Genomic DNA, 23,966 nt, shown 5'->3' on the forward strand with positions numbered 1-23,966 from the left:
AGACAAAGAGAGATCACGGGGTGGGGGGAGACAGAGAGGGAAAGAGACAGACAGATGCAGACCTATTTCACCACTATTAAAGCTTACCCCGTGCAGGTGGGGACCAGGGGCTTGACTCTGGGTCCTTGCACACTGTAATGCGTGCACTTAACCAGGTGCACCACTACCTGTCCCCCTCCACAGCACTTACTATTAGAGAAATGCAAATTAAGCCCACAGTGAGAGGGCCTGAAAGACATCATAATGGTTCTACCAGAGACTCTCATGCCTAAAGCTCCAAGGACCCCGGCTCAAAGCCCAGCGCCACCATAAGCCAGAATTGAACAGTACTCTGGTCTCTTGTCTCTTTCTCATGTTTCCACATACACATATGCACAGAGAGACTAACTACCTCATACTTAAGAGTGGCCTACCTCGGGAGCCAGGCAATAGCACAGTAGGTTAAGCGCAGGTGGCGAGAAGCACAAGGACCAGAGTAAGGACCCCGGTTTGGGTTTGAGCCCCCGGCTCGGCTCCCCACCTGCAGGGGAGTCACTTCACAAGCAGGTGTCTATCTTTCTCTCCCCCTCTCTGTCTTCCCCATCTCTCTCCATTTCTCTTTGTCCTATCTAACATGACATCAATAACAACAACAATAAAAAACAAGGGCAACAAAAGGGAAAATAAATAACTATTAAACAAAATGGAGGGTGGTCCGGGAGGTGGCACAGTGGATAAAACATTGGACTCTCAAGCATGAGGTCCCACGTTCAGTCTCCGGCAGCACATGTACCAGAGTGATGTCTGGTTCTTTCTCTCTCTCCTCCTGTCTTTCTCATGAATAAATAAATTTTTTAAAAAATGGAGGGGCTGGGCCGTGGCGCATCCACTGAAGCACACACATTATCCAGGTTTGAGCCCACAGCCGCCACCTGCAGGAGAGAAGCATCATTAGCAGTGAAGCAGTGCGGCAGGTATCTCTCTCTCCCACCCCATGCCCCAATTTCTCCCTGTCTTATCAAATTAATTAATTAATTAAAAATAAAAAAACATAAATGGAAATAACTTCTGGGGCTGGGCGGTGGCACACCTGGTTGAGCATACAGGTTACAATATGCAAGGACCCAGGTTCAAGCCCCTGTCCCTAACTTCAGGGGAAAAGCTTTGCGAGTGGTGAATCAGGGCTGCAGGTGTCTATCTGTCTCTCTCTATCTCTATATATCTCCCTTCCTTCTCAATTTCTGGCTGTCTCTATCCAATAAATAAAGATAATTTTAAAAAATTAAAAAAAAATAAATCCGGAGGTCCGGGAGGTGGTATAGTGGATAAAGCATTGGACTCTCAAGCGTGAGGTCCTGAGTTCAATCCCCGGCAGCACATGTACCAAAGCGATGGCTGGTTCTTTCTCTCTCCTCCTATCTTTCTCATTAATAAATAAATAAAATCTTTAAAAAATAAATAACTTCTGTCCCTGCAATACTAACTTAAGCATTTATCTGAAGGGTATAAAATCATTTATTCAAAGGACATTTGCACCCCCATGTTCAAGGGAGCAATGTGCACAATACCCAAAATATGGAATCCACCTACATGTTCATCCATAGATGACTGGAGGAAACTGTGGGATATGTATATTCGGTGGAATATTACTTGGTCATTAAAAATGGGATCCTGCTTTTGGGGGGACAAAAGTGGAAGGAACATAGTGTGATCTTGCAGGTAAAATAAGGAAGTGAAAAACAACTGCTGGGTGATTTCAGGGAATATAAGGAAAATAAACTTGCCCAAAGCAAAGATAACAACAACTGCAATAAAGATGCCTACTATCTTCTTTAGCTCATTTAGCTTTTGGCAAATGGGTTTCCCCATTACTTAGGTGAGGGGCTGAAGGGAGAGATAGCCTCTCTTGCCATGCACTCATCCCAGGTTGGGCTCCCACACCACATGAGAGGCGCTGTGCTCTGTGGAAAGTTCTGGGGTTTTGGTGTTTCTTCCTCCCTCTGCTTCCCTCTCTGTGGGAATCAAAAAGCATCTCAGGGACAGGGAGATAGTATAGTGGTGACACAAAACTTTGATGCCTAAGTCTCTGAGGTCCCAGGTTCAATCCCTGATACCACCATAAGCCAGAGCTGAGCAGTATTCAGGTAAAAACATTACAAATAGGGAGTCGGGCAGTAGCGCAGTGGGGTAAGCGCAGGTGGCACAAAGCACAAGGACTGGCATAGGGATACTGGTTCAAGCCCCCGGCTCCCCACCTGCCAGGGAGTCACTTCACAAGTGGTGAAGTAGGTCTGCAGGTGTCTGTCTTTCTCTCCCCCTCTCTGTCTTCCCTTCCTCACTCCATTTCTCTCTGTCCTATCCAACAACGACGACATCAATAACAACAACAATAAAACAAGGGCAACGGGAGTCAGCGGTAGCGCAGCGGGTTAAGCGCATGTGGCGCAAAGCGCAAGGACCACAGTAAGGATCCAGGTTCAAGGCCCTGGCTCCCCACCTGCAGGGGAGTCGCTTCACAAGCGGTGAAGCAGGTCTGCAGGTGTCTCTCTTTCTCTCCTCCTCTCTGTCTTCCCCTCCTCTCTCCATTTCTCTCTGTCCTATTGACAACATCATTAACAACAACAATAATAATCAACACAACAATGATCAAACAACAAGGGCAACAAAAGGGAATAAATAAATAAATAAATATTAAAAAAAACAAGGGCAACAAAAGGAAATAAATATTTTTTAAAACATTACAAATAATAATAATAAACAAATCGATTTTTTAAAAAAGAAAGAAGGGGGGCCAGGCTGTGGTGCACCTGGCTAAACGCATCCATTACAGTGTGCAAGGGTTCAAGCCCCTGGTCCCCACCTGCAGGGGAAAGATTCACGAGTAGTGTGAAGCAGGGCTGCAGGTTTCTTTCTTTCTCCCTATCTCCCCCTCCTCTCTCAATTTATCTCTGTCTCTATCAAATAATAAAATAAAATAAAAGATTTAAAAATAAGAGGGTGAGTGGTAATGCACCCTATTGAGTGTTCATATTGCCATTCTAAAGGACCCAGGTTTGAGCCCCCGGTCCCCAGAGCAATGAAACAGCCCCAAATCCACATTTAAAAAGAAAGGCAGGAAGGGGGTTCCTGAGGCAGAATCTGGTAAGCAGAGGAACCTGGGCTGGAAGCAGAGAGCTACAGTGGTTAGTTTGTCCACCACTCTGCTCCTCTGACCCCAGTGTGTCCCAGCCATCGACAACTCCAATGGCAACCTCTCAGAGGGAGGGAAAAAAATAGGAGGGGGGGGGAGACAGAGAGGGGATGTGACACAGATGTCACACAGTGGAAAGTCTGGCTTTGGGACCTAGCTCCCATTCTCACTATCCGCAGGGTTTGGGGCCACTGAAGACACACACACTTGTTGTCAGAGCCCAGTACACTGGCCCCTGGGAACGTGTTCTGGAAGGAGGCTGCTGCTAATCAAGAAGGAAGGAATCAGTACTTCCTCCTCTTTCAGCTAGCTGGAGCCCTCCATGACCCCTGAGGGTGTTCAGCTGCTAAGTCCTGAGAGTGGGGGAGGGCTTAGAGAGGCAGGTAAATTTTTAAGAGTGAAGGGAACATGTAGAAGGAGGCAGGAAGACCGCCTAGAGAGACTTCCAGCCAAGTGCCTGTGCCTGAGCCTGTTTTGAATCCTCCCAGCTGTTTATCCCAGCCCCAGTCTCCACTCACAACTAGTTACTTATTAAAGTTTATTTATTTATTTATTTATTCCCTTTTGTTGCCCTTGTTTTATTGTTGTTGTTATTGATGTCATTGTTGTTGGACAGGACAGAGAGAAATGGAGAGAAGAAGAAAAGACAGGGGTAGGAGAAAAAGATAAGACACCTGCTTACCTGCTTCACTGCCTGTGAAATGACTCCCCAGCAGGTGGGAAGCCGGGGGCTCAAGGATCCTTATGCTGGTCCTTGCGCTTTGCGCCACGTGCACTTAACCCACTGTGCTACCGCCCTGACTCCCAACTGGTTACTATATTATTATTATTATTATTATTATTATTATTATTATTATTATTCCCCCTCCCCCCAGAGAACTGCTCAGTTCTGGCTTATGGTGGTGCTGGAGATTGAACCTGACCCTCAAGAACCTCAGACTGGAGAGTCTTTTCCTATAACCAGTATGCTGTCTCCCATTCCCACTTCAGGAAATGAGGGTCATTTGCCAATGGGCTTATGACCTGAACTCTGGGAGCCTGAGGGGAGGTGTACTCAGATCCAGGTCTGGGTGTTTACTTTGCTCTCTTAGAGAGTTAAGTACCCTTCTCCTCTGTGGGAAGGAGGGAACCACCTAATGTCCCATCTTTAGCACTCCCCACTCCTAGTCTCCCTTCCCTTAGTCTCCCCCCACCCCGTTCTCCTCCCCCAACCCCTCTTCCCTCAAGGGTCCCTACTCCCCTAACCCAGCCTCTCCCCCTCAGTTTCTCTACCCCCCATGTCTTCCTCTACCCCCCAGTGTCACTACTATTAGCCTTCCCACCCCTCCAAGCCGCACTGGCTCCTCCCTAATTACTGCTCCCTGGCCTCCTGTCTGAGGTGTGACAGGCATGCCACAAACTGGCTTCAGTCTGCTTTCCTGCCCACTGTGAGGAAGGAAGGCCCCTAACACAGGAGACAATGTGGCGTTGTTGCCAGGAGCAGCCAAGCAACCAGGTATGAATCCCTAGCTCCCCAGGGTGCCTGCAGTGATGTCGTCTCTGGGGTGTCTGGTGCTCTCCAGGAGGCCAAGAGAGGATGAAGGGTGGCCCACCAGCACCTGGAGAGGGTAGACAGACCTGGAGTGACAGCAGGGATTGAGTTCCACAGAGCCTGGGGGGGGGGGGGTGAGGGGTGGCTGGGGACAGGAAGGGAGCATTGTGCCTTGGCCTTCCTGTGGCCAGGCTTGGGGGAGGCCCCACACATACCCCACCACTTCTAACCACAGTCACTCCCCCCTCCCTGAAGCCTGCGGTCTAACTCCCATTCCTCCTGCTGCTCCACCCACTCAGAAAATTCTGAGCTTCAGAGCGCTTGGCCAGCCCTGAGACTCTGGGTCTCTGTGCCGTCCGTCCTCACTGCATGGTCCAGTGGTAAAACCCACTGCCCACCTCTGGGTTCACCAGAGCTCTGGAGTGACCCTTCCCTGTAGTTGTCCACAGCTGTAAGCGGGTTGTGGGGCAGCAGAGTAGAGATGGGTGCTGAAGACTCAGTGGGGTCAGTAGGGAGAGATAGCATGGGCTACTCCCTTTAAACCCCAACCCTTGCCCTCACGTCCAGTGTCCAGGGCTCACTGGGGAAGTGGGAAAGGGTGCAGGGTGGTCAGAGGGTCCTACCTTGGCCTTCCCAGTCATGCCCCAGATGAAGCTCAGGGTCCGTCGCAGGGAGGAGCCTGCCCAGGTGCCTGAGCCCCCTTCCAGCTGGCTGCAGCTGCAGAGAGAAGAACTGCTAAAGGGCAGGACAGAAATGGGCGGGTGATGGGGGTGGGGGGGTGCCAGGAACAGAAGAAGGGAGAGGCTGGCACTACTGCGTGGGTGTGGGGGGGAACCACTGACTGCACTTGCTAAGACTTTCTGCAAGTGGATACCACCATTTCCACACCCTCCAAGAACAGTCTAGGCTCCCCCTCCCCACACCTCCCAGAAAAAAAAGCAAACTCCCCTCCCACCTCCTCCTTCCCCCACCCAGGCCCAGTCTCCTCTCCCAAACTGGACAGGAAGTGAGCTAGTGGGGGGGGGGAACATTTTCTCTCCTGAAAAACAACCCAGTGTACGACCCCCACTCTGCCTGGGCTGTGGGCAGGGCCTCTGGGCCTGCAGCCAGTGAAAGCTGAATTTCCTGGGATTTCATCAGCCTGGGCCCATGAGCTAATCTCAAGGCCAGAGCCAGGAGGAGGTGTCAGCTTGAGGTTTCTAGGACCACCAATCAGGGCCTGATGCCTTAAAGGACCCTGGGCTAGCTCACCCGCCCGCATGGCCTCTGGGGTCTGACCACACCAACCAGCAGACAGCCTGGCAGCCAAATCAACAGGTGTCAATTCTGCACGCTTCTGTCCATGGTTACAGGAATCTCCCAAAGGCCACCCGGTTCCCAAGGCTCCACAGGGCTCTGTGGCCCTTGCCCAGCTATCTTTAGAATTGCTGCCCAATGGTCACTTCTCTGAGCCATCGAAGCTGATAGAGGCTCCTTGGTCCCCCTCTCTGGTCTCACCAGCAACCCTACTGACATCTCCCTTCTCTGCCAGCAGCCGACATCTCCTGCTCTCTCTTATTCCACTGGCTCCCGCTTGTCTGGATGGCTGTTCCCTTTCTTTCCTTGACTTCTTCCCTGTCCCATGGCCCTCCCAGAACCTTCTGCATCTTCTCCAACCAAGGAACAAGGGGGGGATTCTCCACAGTATAAGGCCATGGGGTGATTTTCTGTGGGAAACATGGAGACTGCTGCAGCAAGATGCAGAGACCCTTGGGTGACAGAATTCCACTGTTCCCCAACCACAGACCCTTGAAGGGTACTGAGTCCCCCAAACTCACCTTTCGCTGAGGCCGGCAGCAGAGGCCCGAGCTAAGTTGCCTGCCAACACAGGAGAGGAGAGGTGGCCAGCTAGAGCCAGACAAAGGCGCCCAGGGCTGTCTCCCCACCCCCTACCACCTGGATCGGGTTCCCCTGCTGCAGGTGCAGGTGACGCCATTCCTGAGGGCGGGCACAGGGGAGCAGGACGGGCGGGGTCTGAGCACTGGGGAGCTGGAGAACTTGCAGCCAGGATCACAGAGCCCCAGGGCCATGCCTGCTGGACATGGGGGCTTGAGTCTCATTCTGGGGAGCACAGGGGACAGAGCTCCCAGCACCTCTCTTGGGAAACTGTCCCCACCTTGTTGGCAAGGAGCTTGTTGGCACTCTGTGCTAGGCCATTCCTTGGGAAAGGAGCTGGGGCACTCCAATCTTGAATTCCAAGCTGCCATTTGAATAAAGGCATCTGGGGCAGAGTCTGAGGGTGGTTAGACTCACTCTGGGACATCTGGACCTAAAACATCTGACTCTGAGATGGGGTTGGGGGAGGATGGGTCACCCTGCTCCACACCTGGTCTCACCTGCTGTATCTGAGCAGTCCAAGAAGCAGTTGATGCCGCTCATGGAGACAGACTTGGAGAGCAAGGTGGCAGCCTGCTGGTGGTAGGGGTCAGGGGGTGGATGACAGGAGCCAGCCCCCTAGAATCAGGGCAAGACTCCTCACACAGTGCCAAGACACAGTACTGTGCACATGTGCTATGGCTCTCATACCTGAGACTCCCAGGTCCTGGGTTCAATCCCAAGTACCACCATCAGCCAGAGCTGAGCAGTACCTTGGTTAAAAAAAAATAAAAATCTTGGTTCGGGCAGTAGCACAGCGGGTTAAACGCACATGGCACAAAGCTCAAAGACTAGCATAAGGATCTGGGTTCGAACCCCCAACTCCCCACATGCAGGGGTGGTCACTTCACAGGCAGTGAAACAGGTCTGCAGGTGTCTATCTTTGTTTCCCCCTTTCTGTCTTCCCCTCCTCTTTCCATTTCTCTCTGTCCTATCCAACAACAACGACATCAATAACAACAATAATAACCACAACAATGATAAAACAAGAAGAGCAACAAAAGGGAAAGAAATAGCCTCCAGGAGCAGTGGATTCGTAGTGCAGGCAATGAGCCCCAGCGATAACCCTGTAGGCAAAAATAAAAAATAAAAATCTAGGGATCAGGCGGTAGTGCAGAAGGTTAAGCGCACATGGCGTGAGGCACAAGGACCAGCATAAGGAAACTGGTTCAAGCCCTGGGCTCCCCACATGCAGGGGGCTCACCTCACAAGCGGTGAAGCAGGTCTGCAGGTGTCTATCTTTCCCCCGCTCTGTCTTCCCCTTCTCTCTTGATTTCTCTCCGTCTTATCCAACAACAACATGAATGTCAACAATAATAACCACAACAATGATGAAACAAGGACAACAAAAGGGAAAATAAATAAATTTTAAAATTTATTTATTTATTTTCCCTTTTGTTGCCCTTGCTTTTTATTGTTGTTGTAGTTATTAGTGTTGTTATTAATATTGTTGTACATAGGACAGAGAGAAATGGAAAAATGCTTGACCCAGGCTCAAGAATCTCCTCCCCACCTGCAGGGAGACCCTTCACAAGCAGTGAAGCAGGTTTACAGAGTTTTTCTCCCACTCTATCTCCCACTCCTCTCTAAATTTCTTAGTCCTGTCAAATAAATTAAATAGAAAAAAGGGAATGAAGAGAAAAGAAAAGAAAAGAAGAGAAAAGAAAAGAGGAAAAAGAAAAGGGAGAGAAAGGAAGGGAAGGGAAGGGAAGGGAAGGGAAGGGAAGGGAAGGGAAGGGAAGGGAAGGGAAGGGAAGGGAAGGGAAGGGAAAGGAAAGGGGCTGGGTGTTGGTGCACCTGATTGAGCGCACATGTTACAATGCACAAGGATCCAAGTTTGAGCCCCTGGTCCCCAACTACAAGGGGGGAAAGTTTTTCGAATGGTGAAGCAGTACTGCAGGTATCTCTTTGTCTCTCTCCTTCTCTATCACCCCCTTCCCTCTCAATTTCTGGCTGTCACTATTTGATAAATAAAGATAATAAAAATATTAAGAAAAGGAGAGAGTCGGGAAGTAGCTCAGCAGGTTAAGCGCAGGTGGCACAAAGCACAAGGACTGGCATAAGGATCCCAGTTTGAGCCCCCGGCTCCCCACCTGCCGGGGGGTCACTTCACAGGTGGTGAAGCAGGTCTGCAGGTGTCTGTCTTTCACTCCCCCTCTCTGTCTTCCCTTCCTCTCTCCATTTCTCTCTGTCCTATTCAACAAAGATGTCATCAATAATAACTACAATAATAAAACAACAAGGGCAACAAAAGGGAATCAATAAATGAATATTTAAAAAATAAAAAAAGAAAGAAATGGAAAATGGCAGCCCGGAGCAGTGGGTTTGTACTGCAGGTACCAAGCCCCAGTGACAACCCTGGTGACAATTAAAAAATAAAATAGGGCCAAGGCTCTGATTGTCAGAGAAATGCAAATCAAGACAACAATGAGATATCACTTCACTCCTGTGAGAATGTCATACATCAGAAAAGGTAACAGCAGCAAATACTGGAGAGGCTGTGGGGTCAAAGGAACCCTCCTGCACTGCTGGTGGGAATGTCAATTGGTCCAACCTCTGTGGAGAACAGTCTGGAGAGCTCTCAGAAGGCTAGAAATGCACCTACCCTATGATCCTGCAATTCCTCTCCTGGGGATAGATCCTAAGGAACCCAACACACCCATCCAAAAAGATCTGTGTACACATATGTTCTTGGCAGCACAATTTGTAATAGCCAAAACCCGGAAGCAACCCAGGTGTCCAACAACCGATGAGTGGCTGAGCAAGTTGTGGTCTATATCCACAATGGAATACTACTCAGCTGTAAAAAAAAAAAATGGTGACTTCACCGTTTTCAGCCGATCTTGGATGGACCTTGAAAAAATCATGTTGAGTGAAATAAGTCAGAAACAGAAGTATGAATATGGGATGATCTCACTCTCAGGCAGAAGTTGAAAAACAAGATCAGAAGAGAAAACACAAGTAGAACCTGAAATGGAATTGGCGTATCTCACCAAAGTAAAAGACACTGGGGTGGGTGGGTGGGGAGAATACAGGTCCATGAAGGATGATAAATGACATAGTGGGGGTTGTATTGTTAAATGGGAAACTGGGGAATGTTATGCATGTACAAACTATTGTATTTACTATTGAATGTAAAACATTAATTCCCCAATAAAGAAATACATTTAAAAAAAAAGATAGGGATGGACACTACTTAATGCTCAGAGGATCAGTCAATCAAAAAAATAAATAAATAAAATAGGGGGTGGGTAGTGGTGCACCTGGTTGAGCTCACATGTTACCATGTACAAGGATCCTGGTTCAGGGCCCAACTCCTCCCACGAAGGGGGGAAGCTTCATGAGCAGTGAAACAAAGAGTACAGGTGTCTCTCTGTCTCTCACTTTATTATCCTCTCCCCCTCTCAATTTCTCTCTGTCCTATCAAATAAAGAAAAAAAAACCTTCCAGGAGCAGAGGATTCAATGTGCAGGCACCAATCCACAGTGATAACACTGGTGGTATCATCATCATAAATAAAAATTCTCATACAGCATTGACCCAAGAGTTGGTGCATTGGGGTAGAGCTTTGGACTCTCTGGCATGAAGCCCTGAGTTTTATCCTTGCCATCACATGTTTCAGAATGATGCTCTGGTTCATTCTCTCTCTCCTGGTAAAGCAAACATGTTACAATGTGTCGGGCAGCCCCCCCTGCTCCATCCTCCATTGCTGACACTATGGCCTATTTACATAATCATTGTTTTGCCTGATCTATCCTCTTTCTACCTGGAGACCCACCCTGCCTTCAGGGTATTAATTAATCCCACTGGTTAAAACCTTCCCAATAGTTGCTAAGGGAGTTTCTACCATTAGCCTGCTCGTGAAGATAAAAAACCAACTGCAGCACAACTCTACCACTTGTGAAGCTTCACCTCTGCATGTGGGTTTTTTTTTATCTTCACCCTCCCTCTCAATTTCTGTCTCTATCCAATAAATAAATTAAATATATTAAAAAAAAAACATGCAAAGGTACAGCTTTCATCCTGCCTGTCCCCTATACATATGTACTTCACCTCTCCCCTGCAGGGCCTTCTGTCCAAGCTTCTTCCACTCCTCTTTCCTGCTCTAAGATATCCTGTTTTAAATGACAGGGAAGTTGTCCCTCTACTTTGCATTCACCACTCTTAGCACTCCAGGCTCAGCTCCCTTCATAAAGTGTCCTGAGGCAGGGGTAGATAGCATAATGGTTATGCAGAGAAATTCTTATGGCTGACACTCCTAAGTCCCAGGTTCAGTCCCCTACACTGCCACAAACCAGAGCTGAATAGTGCTCTGGTGAAAAGGAAAAAAAAAAGTTTGACAGAAAGTGTTCTGTGGGAGAGAATGGGCTGAAAGGTTGCAGGGGGTCCTAATAGACTGGTAGAGGGATGTTGGTATTTTGATGGTGAGCAGGCACTTCCTCAGTGAGGTATCTCTCTAGTCCTGGGGACACACATTTTGAAGAGGTATGAAATTATGTATCTCACATATATATATAGTCGTGTGTCACAGGTGATGGTTCAGTGGATAAAACTTTGAACTCTTAAGCATGAGGTTCCTAATTTGACCCCTGGTACCACGTTGCCAGAGTGATGTTTTGGTTCTCTTTCCACCTCCTCTCTTTCATATATATATATATATATATATATATATATATATATATATATATATATATATGTTTAATGGTTTTTTAAAATTTTTATTTATTGATTCATGAGAAATGATAGAGTGAGAGAAAGAACCAGACATCACTCTGGTACATGTGTTGCTTCATGCTTGAGAGTCCAATGCCTTATCCACTGTGCCACCTCCTGGACCACTATTTTTTTTTTTTTTAAGAAAGAGAACTACAGGGGCCAAGTGGCCAAGTGGTGGGGCACTTGGTTGGGTCACAGTGTGCAAGGACCCAGGTTCAAGCTTCCAGAGAGAAAGCTTCACAAGTGGCAGAGCAGTGTTGCAAGTATCTCTCTCATTTTCTATCTCCCATCTCCCTCTCCATTTTTGTCTCTATCCAAAATAAATAAATAAATAAATATATGTAAAAAGAAAGAAAGAGAAGGGCCAGGTGGTGGCTCACCTGGCTGAGTGTAAATGTCACAATGCACAAGGACCCGGGTTCAAGCCCACTGACCCCCACCCTCAGGGGGAAAGCTTTGCAAGTGGTGAAGTAGGGCTGCAGGTGTCTCTCTCTGTCTCTCTCCTCTATCTCCCCCATTCTTTCAATTTCTGGCTGTCTCTATCCAATAAATAAAAATAATTTTAAAAAAGAAAGAAAGAGAACTTCAGTCCAGGAAGTGGTATAGTGCTTAGAGAAGAGTCTTCGGTCTCTATTTGTTTAAAAAAACTTTTTATATTTATTTATTTATTCCCTTTTGTTGATCTTATTGTTTTATTGTTGTAGTCATTATTGTTGTTGTCGTCATTGGATAGGAAAGAGAGAAATGGAGAAAGGAGGGGAAGACAGAGAAGGGGAGCGAAAGATAGACACCTGCAGACCTGCTTCACCGCCTATGAAGCGACTCCCCTGCAGGTGGGGAGCCAGGGCTCGAACCGGGATCCCTACTCTGGTCCTTGCGCTTTGCGCCACCTGCGCTTAACCCACTGCGCTACAGCCTGACTCCCTGCAGTCTCTAATTTGACCCCCCAACATCAAATGTGTTAGAGTGATGCTCCAGTTCTTTCTCTTTGCTCTACCCCCACTCCGTTTCTCATTAATAAATAAAAAGAAAAAAAGAAAGCTGAGGCCGGGATCAGGTGGTAATGCACCTTGCTAAGCACACACACATTACAATGCATAAGGACACTCAATTATTTAAAAATTAACTTTCTGGGGCCAGCTGGTGGCACTCCTGGTTGAGCACAGGTTACAATGCTCAAGGACGGGTGGTCGGGCGGTGTCTGTCTTTCTCTCCCCCTCTAAGTCTTCCCCTCCTCTCTCCATTTCTCTCTGTCCTATCCTACACAATGGCATCAATAACAACAACAATAATAACTACAACAATAAAACAACAAGGGCAACAAAAGGGAATAAATAAATAAATAAATAAATAAAAAGTTTTTTTAATTAAAAAAAAATTACGGGGAGTCCTGAGATTCCCAAACAGACATGACAGGCCTAGATTTTGAATAGATCCTTCTCTACATTGTTACTGGTCATCTCTATCAGGAACAACACAACAGATCCCTTTATAAATAAAAAATTTTAAAAATTAATGTGGGCTGGGGAGACAGTATAATGGTTAAGCAAAAGACTTTCATGCCTGAGGCTCTGAGGTCCCAGGTTCATCCCCCAGTACTACCTAAGCTTGAACTGAGCAGTGCTCTGTGTTTTCTCTGTGTATCATCTCTCTTTTACTAAAAATAAATAATGTTTAAAAGACATTTAAAAAAACTAATGTATTTACATAGTGAAATACTATTCAAAGCTTAAATGGAGTTGGCAAAATAGTTCAAGCCTGGCCCTCACTCTACTGAAGGAAGTTCTGGTGCCTGCAGTCCCTTTCACTCTCTCTCTACCTCTTTCTCCTAAAAAAAATTGTTTTTATTAATGAACAAACCACAGCTCACTCAACAAATGAAACCCACAAACATGTTGAGTGAAAGGATCACGATACAACATTTATATACTGCACGAGTGCATTCATGTAAAGTATAAAAGAGGATACCAGATAGTGCAGCATCTCGTTGAGTGCACACATTACAGTGTGCAAGGACTTAGGTTCAAGCCCCAACCCCCATCTGCATGGGGGAAAACATCATGAGCAGGGAAAAAGTACTGCAGGTTTCTCTCTCTCCTCCTCCTCTATCGCCCCTTCCATGTCAATTTCTTTCTATCCCTTCCAAAAATTTATAATAAATAAAAAAGTAAAAATAAAAAAATATTGTGTAATCAACTTAGAGACGTACTTAAAGATGTGTATAAAGAGAAGTCAGACTCAGTCAGCATGCATCTATTTTCTGCTTCAACTGCTACTTGATTTGTGAAGAGTAATGAGAAGTTTGGTGAGAGCCTGACACCAAGTTGCAGATGCTACCATGATGCCAACCTGACTTCCCTGGGCAGACAACCTCACCAGTGTATCCTGGAACCCCACCTCTCTGGAGCCCTATACCAATAGGGAGAGAGATAGAAACAGGCTAGGAGTATGAATCAACCTGCCAACACCCATGTTCAGGGAAGAAGCAATTACAGAAGCAGATCTTACACCTTCTGCACCCCATAATGATCTTGGATCCATGTTCCCAGAGGGATAAAGAATAGGAAAGCTTGGGCAGGGGTAGATAGCATAATGGTTATGCAAACACACTTTCATGCCTGGGGCTCCAAAGTCCCAAGTTCAATTCCCTGCACCACCGAACCACCATAAACCAGAGCTGAGCAGTGCTCTGGCTAAAAAAAAGAATAGGAAAGCTTTCAAGGGAGGGAGAGGGAGTTCTGGTGGTGGAAATTGTGTGGAATTGTGTGTACCCCTCTTATTTTACAGTCTTGTTGATATATTTTATTTTATAAATAAATTTAAATAAAGAAATAATCACTTCAAAAAAAAGATGAAAAAAAAGAAAAATAAGACTTAAGGGCCAGGCAATGGTACACAGGTTAAGTGCACATGTTACAGTGTGCAAGGACTCAGGTTCAAGTCCCTGGTCCCCACCTGCAGGGAGAAAGCTTCACAAATGGTGAAGCAGAGCTGCAGGTGTCTCTATGTCTCTTTCCCTATTTCCCCCCTCCCCTCTCAATTTCTGGCTGTCTCTATCTAATAATTAAAAAAAAAATAGGGAGGGAGTCTGGTGGTAGCGCAGCGGATTAAGCGCACGTGGCACAAAGCAAAAGGACCAGCTTAAGGATCCCCCGGCTCACCACCTGCAGGGGGGTCACTTTACAGGCGGTGAAGCAGGTCTGCAGGTGTCTTTCTCTCCCCCTCTCTGTCTTCCCCTCCTCTCTCCATTTCTCTCTGTCCTATCCAAGAACACCGACATCAATAACAACAATAATAACTACAACAATAAAAACAACAAGGGCAACAAAAGGGAATAAATAAATACTAAAAAAAAGGGAAGATTTCAAAATGCTACACTGAACAGTTTCTTTATACATCCTTTGAAATATGACATAAATTTGTACCTACAAAACAAGAGTAAAAAAAAAGGGAGGTGGGCAGTAGTGCAGCGGGTTAAGCGCACATGGCGCAAAGCGCAAGGACTGGCAGAATGATCCCGGTTTGAGCCCCCAGCTCCCCACCTGCGGGGGAGTCACTTCACAAGTGGTGAAGCAGGTCTGCAGGTGTCTTTCTCTCCCCCTCTCTATCTCCCCCTCTTCTCTCCATTACTCTCTGTCTTATCCAATAACATCAGTAACAACAACAGTAATAACCACCACAATAAAAAAACAAGGGCAACTAAAGGAAACAAATAAATAAATATAAAAAAATAAAAAGAATCCACTGCTCCTGGAGGCCATTTAAAAAATTAAGTTTATTCTTAAATTATATTTATAATATTTTTATTTTGATATGTCCTTGAGCATGGTAGCATGTGCACTCAACCAGGTGAGCCACTACCTGGCCCATTTAATTTATTGAAATTATTTTTGTTTATATATTATAAAAGGTTTTAGCTGTCAGGACATTTTTTAAGAGAGAATCTTTTTTAAAATTTTTATTTATTTGTTATTGGATAGAGACAGAGAGAAATTGAGAGAGAAGACAGAGAGACACCTGCAGACCTGCTTCACCACCTGTGAAGGGACTCCCCTACAGGTGGGGAGCCGGGGCTTGAACTGGGATCCTAACCGGTTTTTGCGCTTTGCTCCACGTGCGCTTAACCGCTGCTCTACAGCTTGACTCCCTGTGTCAGGACATTTTTTTAAATTATTCTTATTTTCACTAGAGTATTGCTTAGCTCTGGATAATGGTGATACTGGAGGTTGAACCTGGGGCCTTAAAGCCTCTGGTATAGAGGTCTTTTTGCTTAACCATTATGCTATCTCCTCAACTCTAACTTTATTAATATTTTTATAATTAAAAAATATTTATTTCCTTTTGTTGCCCTTGTTGTTTTATCGTTGTAGTTATTATTGTTGTTGTTATTGATGTCGTCGTTGTTGGCTAGGACAGAGAGAAATGGAGAGAGGAGGGGAAGACAGAGAGGGGAGAGAAAGTCTCTTGTGAAGAGACTCCCCTACAGGTGAGGTACCGGGGGGGCTCAAACCCGGATCCTTACACCGGTCCTTGTGCTTTGCGCCACTTGCGCTTAACCCACTGCGCTACCGCCGGACTCCCCTAACTTTATTAATTTTAAAAAGACTTATTTATTAATTAGAAGAGGGAAAGAGAACCAGAGCATCACTTTGACACATGTGGAGTCAAGAACTAAACTCAGGACCTTGTGCTTGAAAGTCTGGCTGTAGCACAGAAGGTTATGCTCACTTGGACCTGAAGGGCAAGGACCGTAAGGATCCCAGTTTGAGCCTACAGCAACCCCACCTGTAGGGAGTCGCTTCACAGGCGGTGAAGCTGGTCTACAGGTGTCTCTCTCTCCCCCTGTCTGTCTTCCCCTCCTCTCTCCATATCTCTCTATCCTATCCGACAACAACGACATCAATAACAATAATAATAACCACAACAATGATAAAACAACAAGGGCAACAAAAGGAGGGAAATAGATTTTTTTAAAAAAATTTTTTAAAAAAAGGTCAACATGTAATCCACTACACCACCTCCTGAGGCACTTACTTTTTTTTTTTTTCCTCCAGGGTTACTGCTGGGCTCGGTGCCAGCACCATGAATCCACCGCTTCTGGAGGCCATTTTTTCCCCCTTTTGTTGCCCTTGTTGTTGTAGCCTCGTTGTGGTTATTATTATTGCCATTGTTGACACTATTCGTTGTTGGACAGGACAGAGAGAAATGGCGACAGGAGGGGAAGACAGAGAGGGGGAGAGAAAGATAGACACCTGCAGACCTGCTTCACCACCCGTGAAGTGACTTCCCTGCAGGTGGGTAGCCGGAGGCTCGAACCAGGATCCTTATGCCGGTCCTTGCACTTTGTGCCACATGCGCTTAACCCACTGCGCCACCGCCCGACCCCCTTAAAATATTTTTAATGCTAAACTCTGTAGGCTTAGGAGTGGGGAGACAGTATAATGGTTATGGAAACAAGTTTAAAAATTTATTTATTTATTTATTATTGGATAGAGACAGAGAGAAATTGAAAGAGGAAGGGGTGTTAGAGAGGGAGACACCTCAGACTTGCTTCACCACTCATGAAGCTTCCCCCTGGAGGTGGAGAGGGGAGCCAGGGGTTTGAACACAGGTCCTTGTGCACTGTACTGTGAGCTTAACCAGGTGTGCCACTGCCTGGCCCACAAACAAGTTTTAAGCCATAGGCTCTGAGCTCCCAGGTTCAATCCCCAGCATCACCATAAACCAGAACTGATTTAAAAAAAACACACAAGGACCCGGTTCAAGCCCCTACAGGGGGAAAGCTTCATGAGTGGTGAAGCAGGGCTGCAGGCGTCTGTCTCTCTGCTTCTCTATAGCCCCCTCCCTTCTCAATTTCTCTCTATCTCTATGCAACAATAAAAACATTTTTAAGGGGGTCGGGTGGTATCACAGTGGGTTAAGTGCACGTGGCGCGAAGCGCAAGGACCAGGTGTAAGGATCATGGTTCCAGCCCCCTGCTCCCCACCTGCAGGGGAGTCGCTTCACAGGCAGTGAAGCAGGTCTGCAGGTGTCTATCTCTCCCCCTCCCTGTCTTCCCCTCCTCTCTCTATTTCTCTCTGTCCTATCCAACAACAACATCATCAATGACAACAATAATAACCACCACAACAACAAGGGCAGCAAAAAGGAAGAAAAAAATAGCCTCCAGGAGCAGTGGATTCGTGGTGCAGGGACTGAACCCCCGGGATAACCTTGGAGGCTAAAAAAAAAAAAGAATCTTTTTAAAGTAATAATAGGGCCAGGCAGTGGCACACTTAGTTAAGAACACACATTACAGTGTGCAAGGACCCAGGTTCAAGCCCCTGGTCCCCACCTGCAGGGGGAAAGCTTAACAAATGGTGAAGCAGGGCTGCAGGTGTTTTTCTGTCTCTCTCCCCCTCTATTTCCTGTCTCCTCTCAGTCTCTGTCTAATAATATAAATACATAAGTAAATTAATTAGTTAATAAATAATGAATACTATAGGTTTAGAAATTATATATATATATATATATATATATATATATATATTTTTTTTTTTTTTTTTACAAGAACACAACTCAGCTCTGGCTTAAGGTGGTGATGATGACTGAACTTGTTTCTTTAGAGCCTCAGGTGTGAAAGTCTTTTTGCATAACTATTATGCTGTCTACTCAGCCCTACAATACCATTCTAAGTAATCTTTTTTTAAAAAAAAAATATTTATTTATTCATTCATGAGAAAGATAGGAGGAGAGAAAGAACCAGCCATCACTCTGGTACATGTGCTGCCGGGGATCGAGCTCAGGACCTCATGCTTGAGAGTCCAGTGCCTTAGCCACTGCACCACCTCCTGGACCACAACCCTTCTAAGTAATCTTACTGATTAAAGAATAAGTCATGGAGTCTGAGAGACAGCTCACCAGCTAGCTAAGCTGCCTGTCTTTCCATCACACAGGTTTGAGCCTTGGCAACATCTGAGAAGTGCGATGGCATCAGAGGGTGTTCTGGGGCTATGGCCTCTGTCTCTGTCTCTCTCAGTCTGTCTAACAGATAAATTACTCGACCCAGGAACACACACAAAAATAACAAAAAGTAAAGATACAATCATTATGGATATGAAAAGATGTTATACAGCGACAAAAATGGAAACATAGACAAAACCTGGAGGTGGTGGAGAGATAGCCAAAGTAGTATTTTGTGGGTATTTACTTATAGCCTTAACATTGCAAAAACAATTTAAAGCTGAATATTAATGAGTTGTTATGACAAAGTTAGAGGAGGAAGAGAACAGACAAGGAAAAAACAGATTGAAGAACATAGTAAAGGTAAACAGAATTCATCAAAGTAATAAGTACAGATTAGATGGGAACAATAAAGCCAAGCGGTTTCTTAGGAATGGCTATGTAAAATACACACAGCTTTGAAAAGAGTGAGGGGAGGAAAAGAAGGCATAGGTAGACAGAGTGAAAAAAGGCAACCTCATTATAGAAAAAGCAGTAATCAGAAACAGCAGAAACCCACCTTCAAGTTCATGAAAATGATTTTGAAAATACAAACAAAAAAGATATTCTTTTTTTAAAAGATGATATGTTTTTTAAAACATTTTTTTTATTATATTTTGTTCATTGATTGTATGAGAGAAGTAACCAAAGCATTGCTCTCACATATGTGGTGCTGGGATTAGAACTTGGGGCCTCTTAGATGCAAAGCAGTTGCTATACACACTGAGCTATCTTCTTCCCAACTGTGTTTTTTTAATTTTATTTTTTAACTTACCAAAGTGAAATCTAATAAAGAGAGAAAATCTGAATAGTCTTACCAAAGAAATGGAATCAGAGCACAAGGACCGGTCTGAGGATCCGGGTTCGAGCCCCTGGCTCCCCACCTGCAGGGGAGTCGCTTCACAGAGGGTGAAGCAGGTCTGCAGGTGTCTGTCTTTCTCTCCCCCTCTCTGTCTTCCCCTCCTCTCTCCATTTCTCTCTGTCCTATCCAACAATGATGGCATCAACAATAATAATAACTACAACAATAAAACAACAAGGGCAACAAAAGGAAATAAGTAAATAAATAAATAGAATTAAAAAAAATTTTTTTAATGGAATCAGGGGGGTCAGGCGGTGGCACAGTGGGTTAAGCGCATGTGGTGCAAAGCGCAAGGACCGGGTAAGGATCCGGGTTCGAGCCCCCGGATCCCCACCTGCAGGGGAGTCACTTCACGGGCGGTGAAGCAGGTCTGCAGGTGTCTATCTTTCTCTCCCCCTCTCTGTCTTCCCCTCCTCTCTCCATTTCTCTCTGTCCTATCCAACAACAAACAAAATCAACAATGGCAATAATAATAACCACTATGAGGCTACAACAACAAGGGCAACAAAAGGAGGGAAAATGGCCTCCAGAAGCGGTGGATTCATGGTGCTGGCACCGAGCCCAGCAATAACCCTGGAGGAAAAAAAATGGAATCAGGAGGCCAGGTGGTGGTACACCTGATTAAGTGCACATATTACCATGCACAAGGACCCGGGTTCAAGCCCCCAGTCCCTACCTGCAAGGGGAAAGCTTCATAAGTGATGAAGCAGTCTATCTTTCTCTCCCTCTCTACCTCACCCTCCCTCTCAATTTCTATCAGATAAAATAAATGAAATTTTAAAAACTTAAAAATTGGAATCATGATAAATCTTTCTAGAAACAGAACACAACACACTGTGACAAAAGGGTCTTACAGGTGAGGGAGCAAGGAACAGAGCTTCAAGAAGGAGCTCCCTGAAATGTTATACAAACTCTTCCAGAGAACAGGAACCCACTGGTCAGGAGGTGGCACTGTGTATAAGCACTGGACTCTCAAGCATGAGGTCCAGTGTTAGATCCCTGGTAGCCTATGTACCAGAGTGATGTCTGGTTCTTTATCTTTCTCCTCCTATCTCTATCATTAATAAATAAATAAATAAATAAATAAATAGAGGGGAGTCGGGCAGTAGCACAGTGGGTTAAGCGCATGTGGCGCAAAGCTCAAGGACCAGTGTAAGGATCTCGGTTTGAGCCCGTCTCCCCACCTGCAGGCAGTGAGCAGGCAGTGAAGCAGGTCTGCAGGTGTCTGTCTTTCTCTCCCCCTCTCTGTCTTCCCCTCCTCTTTCCATATCTCTCTGTCCTATCCAACAACGACTACAACAATAAAACAAGGGCAACAAAAGGGAATAAATAAATAAATATTTTTAAGAGAGAGCGAGCGAGAGAATAGGTACACAAACACAGAGGCTTTCTAACTCTTCCTATCTGGCTAGAAAGAGCCTGATCTTTACATGACACACGACATTTCAAAAAAGGAAAAAATATGGGTCATCCTCTCTTCTGAAAATAAGTACAAGAATTCCAAATAAAATATTTGTGTACATATAGATTGCAAGGGGCTACAGTACTTGTTTTGGTTTGCTTTGTTTTTGGAATAGAATCAGAGGAAAACTAAGTGGGAAGGAGGATATATAGAGGGAGACAGAGAGACACACATAACACTGCTTCCCCACTCACGAAGCTTGCAGAGAAGGGGCTTGAACCCAGGTCCTTGCACACCATAACCTGTGAGCTCTATCAGGTGCACCACCACCCATCCCTGTGATGTGATTTCTAAGCAACAGCCTCTGAAATCTTCAGGGCCCCAGTACTGCTCACTGAGATGGCTGTTGCATGCAAACAGCCCTCACCCAGTCTCTGGAGGGGCCTCAGAGATAGGGAGCCACACAGCGTGTTGGCAGCCTGCCATATAGAGCACATATAAGGGAGACCCTTCTTGGACCATCCCTCCCAGGTGAACAGGCAGACAGCTCCAGTCCCCTGAAACTGGCAGAACTGCTCACAGAGTTCCACTTACACCAGCCACCCACAGAACTGTGAGGGAGGGCATGACTGTTCTTCTAAGTCACTAAGTTTGGGGTTGACAGCTATACAGAATTAGGGGAAGAGCTGATGCAAGGAATGAAAAGTAGGAGCATGTGAAAAAGAGACCCCATCAAGACAAAGTTGGAGTTATCTTAAGAACATGAGGGTAGTTTAACAAAAGAAACAAAAGGCCTTTAAATAGCATTTGGGGGGTGGGGTAGATAGCATAATGGTATGCAAACAGACTCTCATGCATGAGGCTCCAAAGTCCCAGGTTCAATTCCCTGCACTACCATAAACCAGAGCTGAGCAGTGCACTGGTAAATAATAATAATCATTATAAATAGTGGTCCGGGAGGTGGCGCAGTGGTAAAGCTTTGGATTCTCCAAGCATGAGGTCCTGAGTTCAATCTCCGGCAGCACATGTGCCAGGGTGATGTCTGGTTCTTTCTCGCTCCTCCTATCTTTCTCATAAATAAATAAATAAATAAATCTTTTTAAAAATAATAATTATTACAAATTTAAAAAATAGCATTTGTTCCCAATGTCTTAAAGGAAAGGGTAAATCTTCAGATCAAATTTAATGCTGACATGTTACAAAATCCAAATTTGAACAGTTAAGAGTGAAAGAATCTCTCTTAACACAATAAAGAACATCTTATCTTTCAAAAAATGTCCAGTCACAGACTAATTCCAATCAGAAAATAAAGCTCTTTCAAAAATCAGGAGAGTCGGGCGGTAGTGCGGCGGGTTAAGCACATGTGGCGAGGTTAGGGGCACTGAGGTTCAAAGTTCAATCAATTATTTAAAAAAATAATAATTTTAAAAGATTTATTTATTTATTTATTTATTTATGAGAAAGATAGGAGAGAGAAAGAACCAGAAATCACTTTGGTACATGTGCTGCCAGGGGTTGAACTCAGGACCTCATGCTCGAGAGTCTACTGCCTTAGCCACTGTGCCACCTTCTGGACCACTCAATCAATTATTTTTTAAAAATCAGAAACAAGGAGAGTTGGGCAGTAGTGCAGCGGGTTAAGTGCAGGTAGCGCAAAGCGCAAGGACCGGTGTAAGGATCCCAGTTCAAGCCCCCGGCTCCACTTGTAGGGGAGTCGCTTCACAGGCAGTGAAGCAGGTCTGCAGGTGTCTGTCTTTCTCTCCCTCTGTCTTCCCCTCCTCTCTCCATTTCTCTCTGTCCTATCCAACAACGACATCATCAATAACAACAATAATAACTACAACAACAATATAAAAAATAAAACAAGGGCAACAAAAAGGAAAACAAACAATCAGAAACAAGGAGCAGGGAGATAGCATAATAGTCCCACAAAAAGACTCTGAGGTCCCAGGTTCAATTCCTGGCACCACCAGAAGCTAGAGAAAGAATGAAAAGATTACTCTGGCTCTTTTTCATGATAAGGATCAAACTCTTAATAAATAAAATAAATATAAAATGAAATCACAAACAAGACAAAGATTTGCATATGTATGTCTCTCCAGCAAGGCAAAGGGTCTTTAAAAAAAAAAAGACTTAAAAAAAAATATTTATTTATTCCCTTTTGTTGCCCTTGTTTTTTTGTTGTTGTTGTCATTATTATTCATGTCATTGTTGTTGGATAGAACAGAGAGAAATGGAGAGAGGAGGGGAAGACAGAGAGGGGGAGAGAAAGACAGACACCTGCAGACCTGCTTCACCGGGTGAAATATTGCGAAAGAAGAAACAAAGTTTACTGACATATGACATAACTGTCCACTTAGGAGAGCCCCTCCAAAAATGACAGGTAAATTAATAGGACTAGAATAAAAAGAGCTTAGCAAAATGAATGACTGTAGGATCCTGATATAAGGATTAAATCAACTTCTGGGAGAAATGTAGAGCTGTGTCCTTGTGACAACAGAACTCTGTAACTGAACATTTTTTCAATTAAGTGGAGTTCTGAAAAAAAGGGGGGTGGTTTAAGTCAATTTCTAAACACCAAAATGAATTATGAAATGTAACTTAAGGGGAAAGGGAGATAGCATTAGCGGTAGTACAACAAACTTTCATGCCTGGGGCTCCAAGGTTTCAAGTTTAATGCCTGGCACCACCATAAGCCAGAGTTGAGCAGTGCTCTGGTTAAAGTAAGTAAATAAATAATTGAAAAATAAGAAACACATATAATAGCTAAAAATATATATAAGTACCTAGAAATAAATCTAATAAAAATTGACAAGAAGTATATATGAAGAAAACTAATATTTTACTTTAGTTATTACTATTATTATTTCTCTTCATTTGTTTTTTTGGATAGAGACAGTCAGAAATTGAGAAGGAAGGGGGTGATAGCGAAGGAGAGAGAAGGGCAGAGGTAGATAGCATAATGGTTATACAAGCAGACTGTCATGCCTGAAGCTTCGAAGTCCCAGGTTCAATCCCCTGCACCACCATAAGCCAGAGCTGATCAGTTCTCTGGTTAAAAAGAGAGAGAGAGAGAAACACAAAGATGGAGAGAGACAAAGAGATACCTGCTTCACCACTCACAAAGCTTTCCCCCTGAAGGCAGGGTCCAGGGGCTCAAACCCAGGTACTTGAGCTTTGTAACATGGGCATTCAACCAGGTATGCCACCACCCAGCCCCTGAAAACTAATACTTTATTTAAATTTTTTAAATCTTTTTTTAATTGAGGGAATTAATGGGTTACAGTAAATACAGACCTTCAATACAGACTTTCGATACAGACTTTTGATACAGACTTTTAAAACTATATATATATATATCCCCCAAAGCACTTACTGCTTAGCTCTGGCT

General features: G+C 45.0%; 1 protein-coding gene across 1 annotated transcript in view; it reads right to left on the reverse strand.

The window, feature by feature from the left end:
• The window catches only part of ARHGEF2 (Rho/Rac guanine nucleotide exchange factor 2), an 82,696-nt gene that overhangs the window by 44,568 nt on the left and 14,162 nt on the right, over window positions 1-23,966 (reverse strand). The window contains exons 3-5 of the mRNA XM_060201577.1: window positions 7,076-7,193; window positions 6,518-6,557; window positions 5,324-5,417 (exon numbers count right to left, since the gene is read on the reverse strand). Coding sequence (XP_060057560.1) covers window positions 5,324-5,417; window positions 6,518-6,557; window positions 7,076-7,118 — 177 coding nt within the window. The 5' untranslated portion in view covers window positions 7,119-7,193. The remainder of the gene's footprint in view (window positions 1-5,323; window positions 5,418-6,517; window positions 6,558-7,075; window positions 7,194-23,966) is intronic.

The sequence above is a fragment of the Erinaceus europaeus genome, chromosome 11 (genome assembly GCF_950295315.1).
Source record: "Erinaceus europaeus chromosome 11, mEriEur2.1, whole genome shotgun sequence".
Lineage (NCBI taxonomy): Eukaryota > Metazoa > Chordata > Mammalia > Eulipotyphla > Erinaceidae > Erinaceus > Erinaceus europaeus.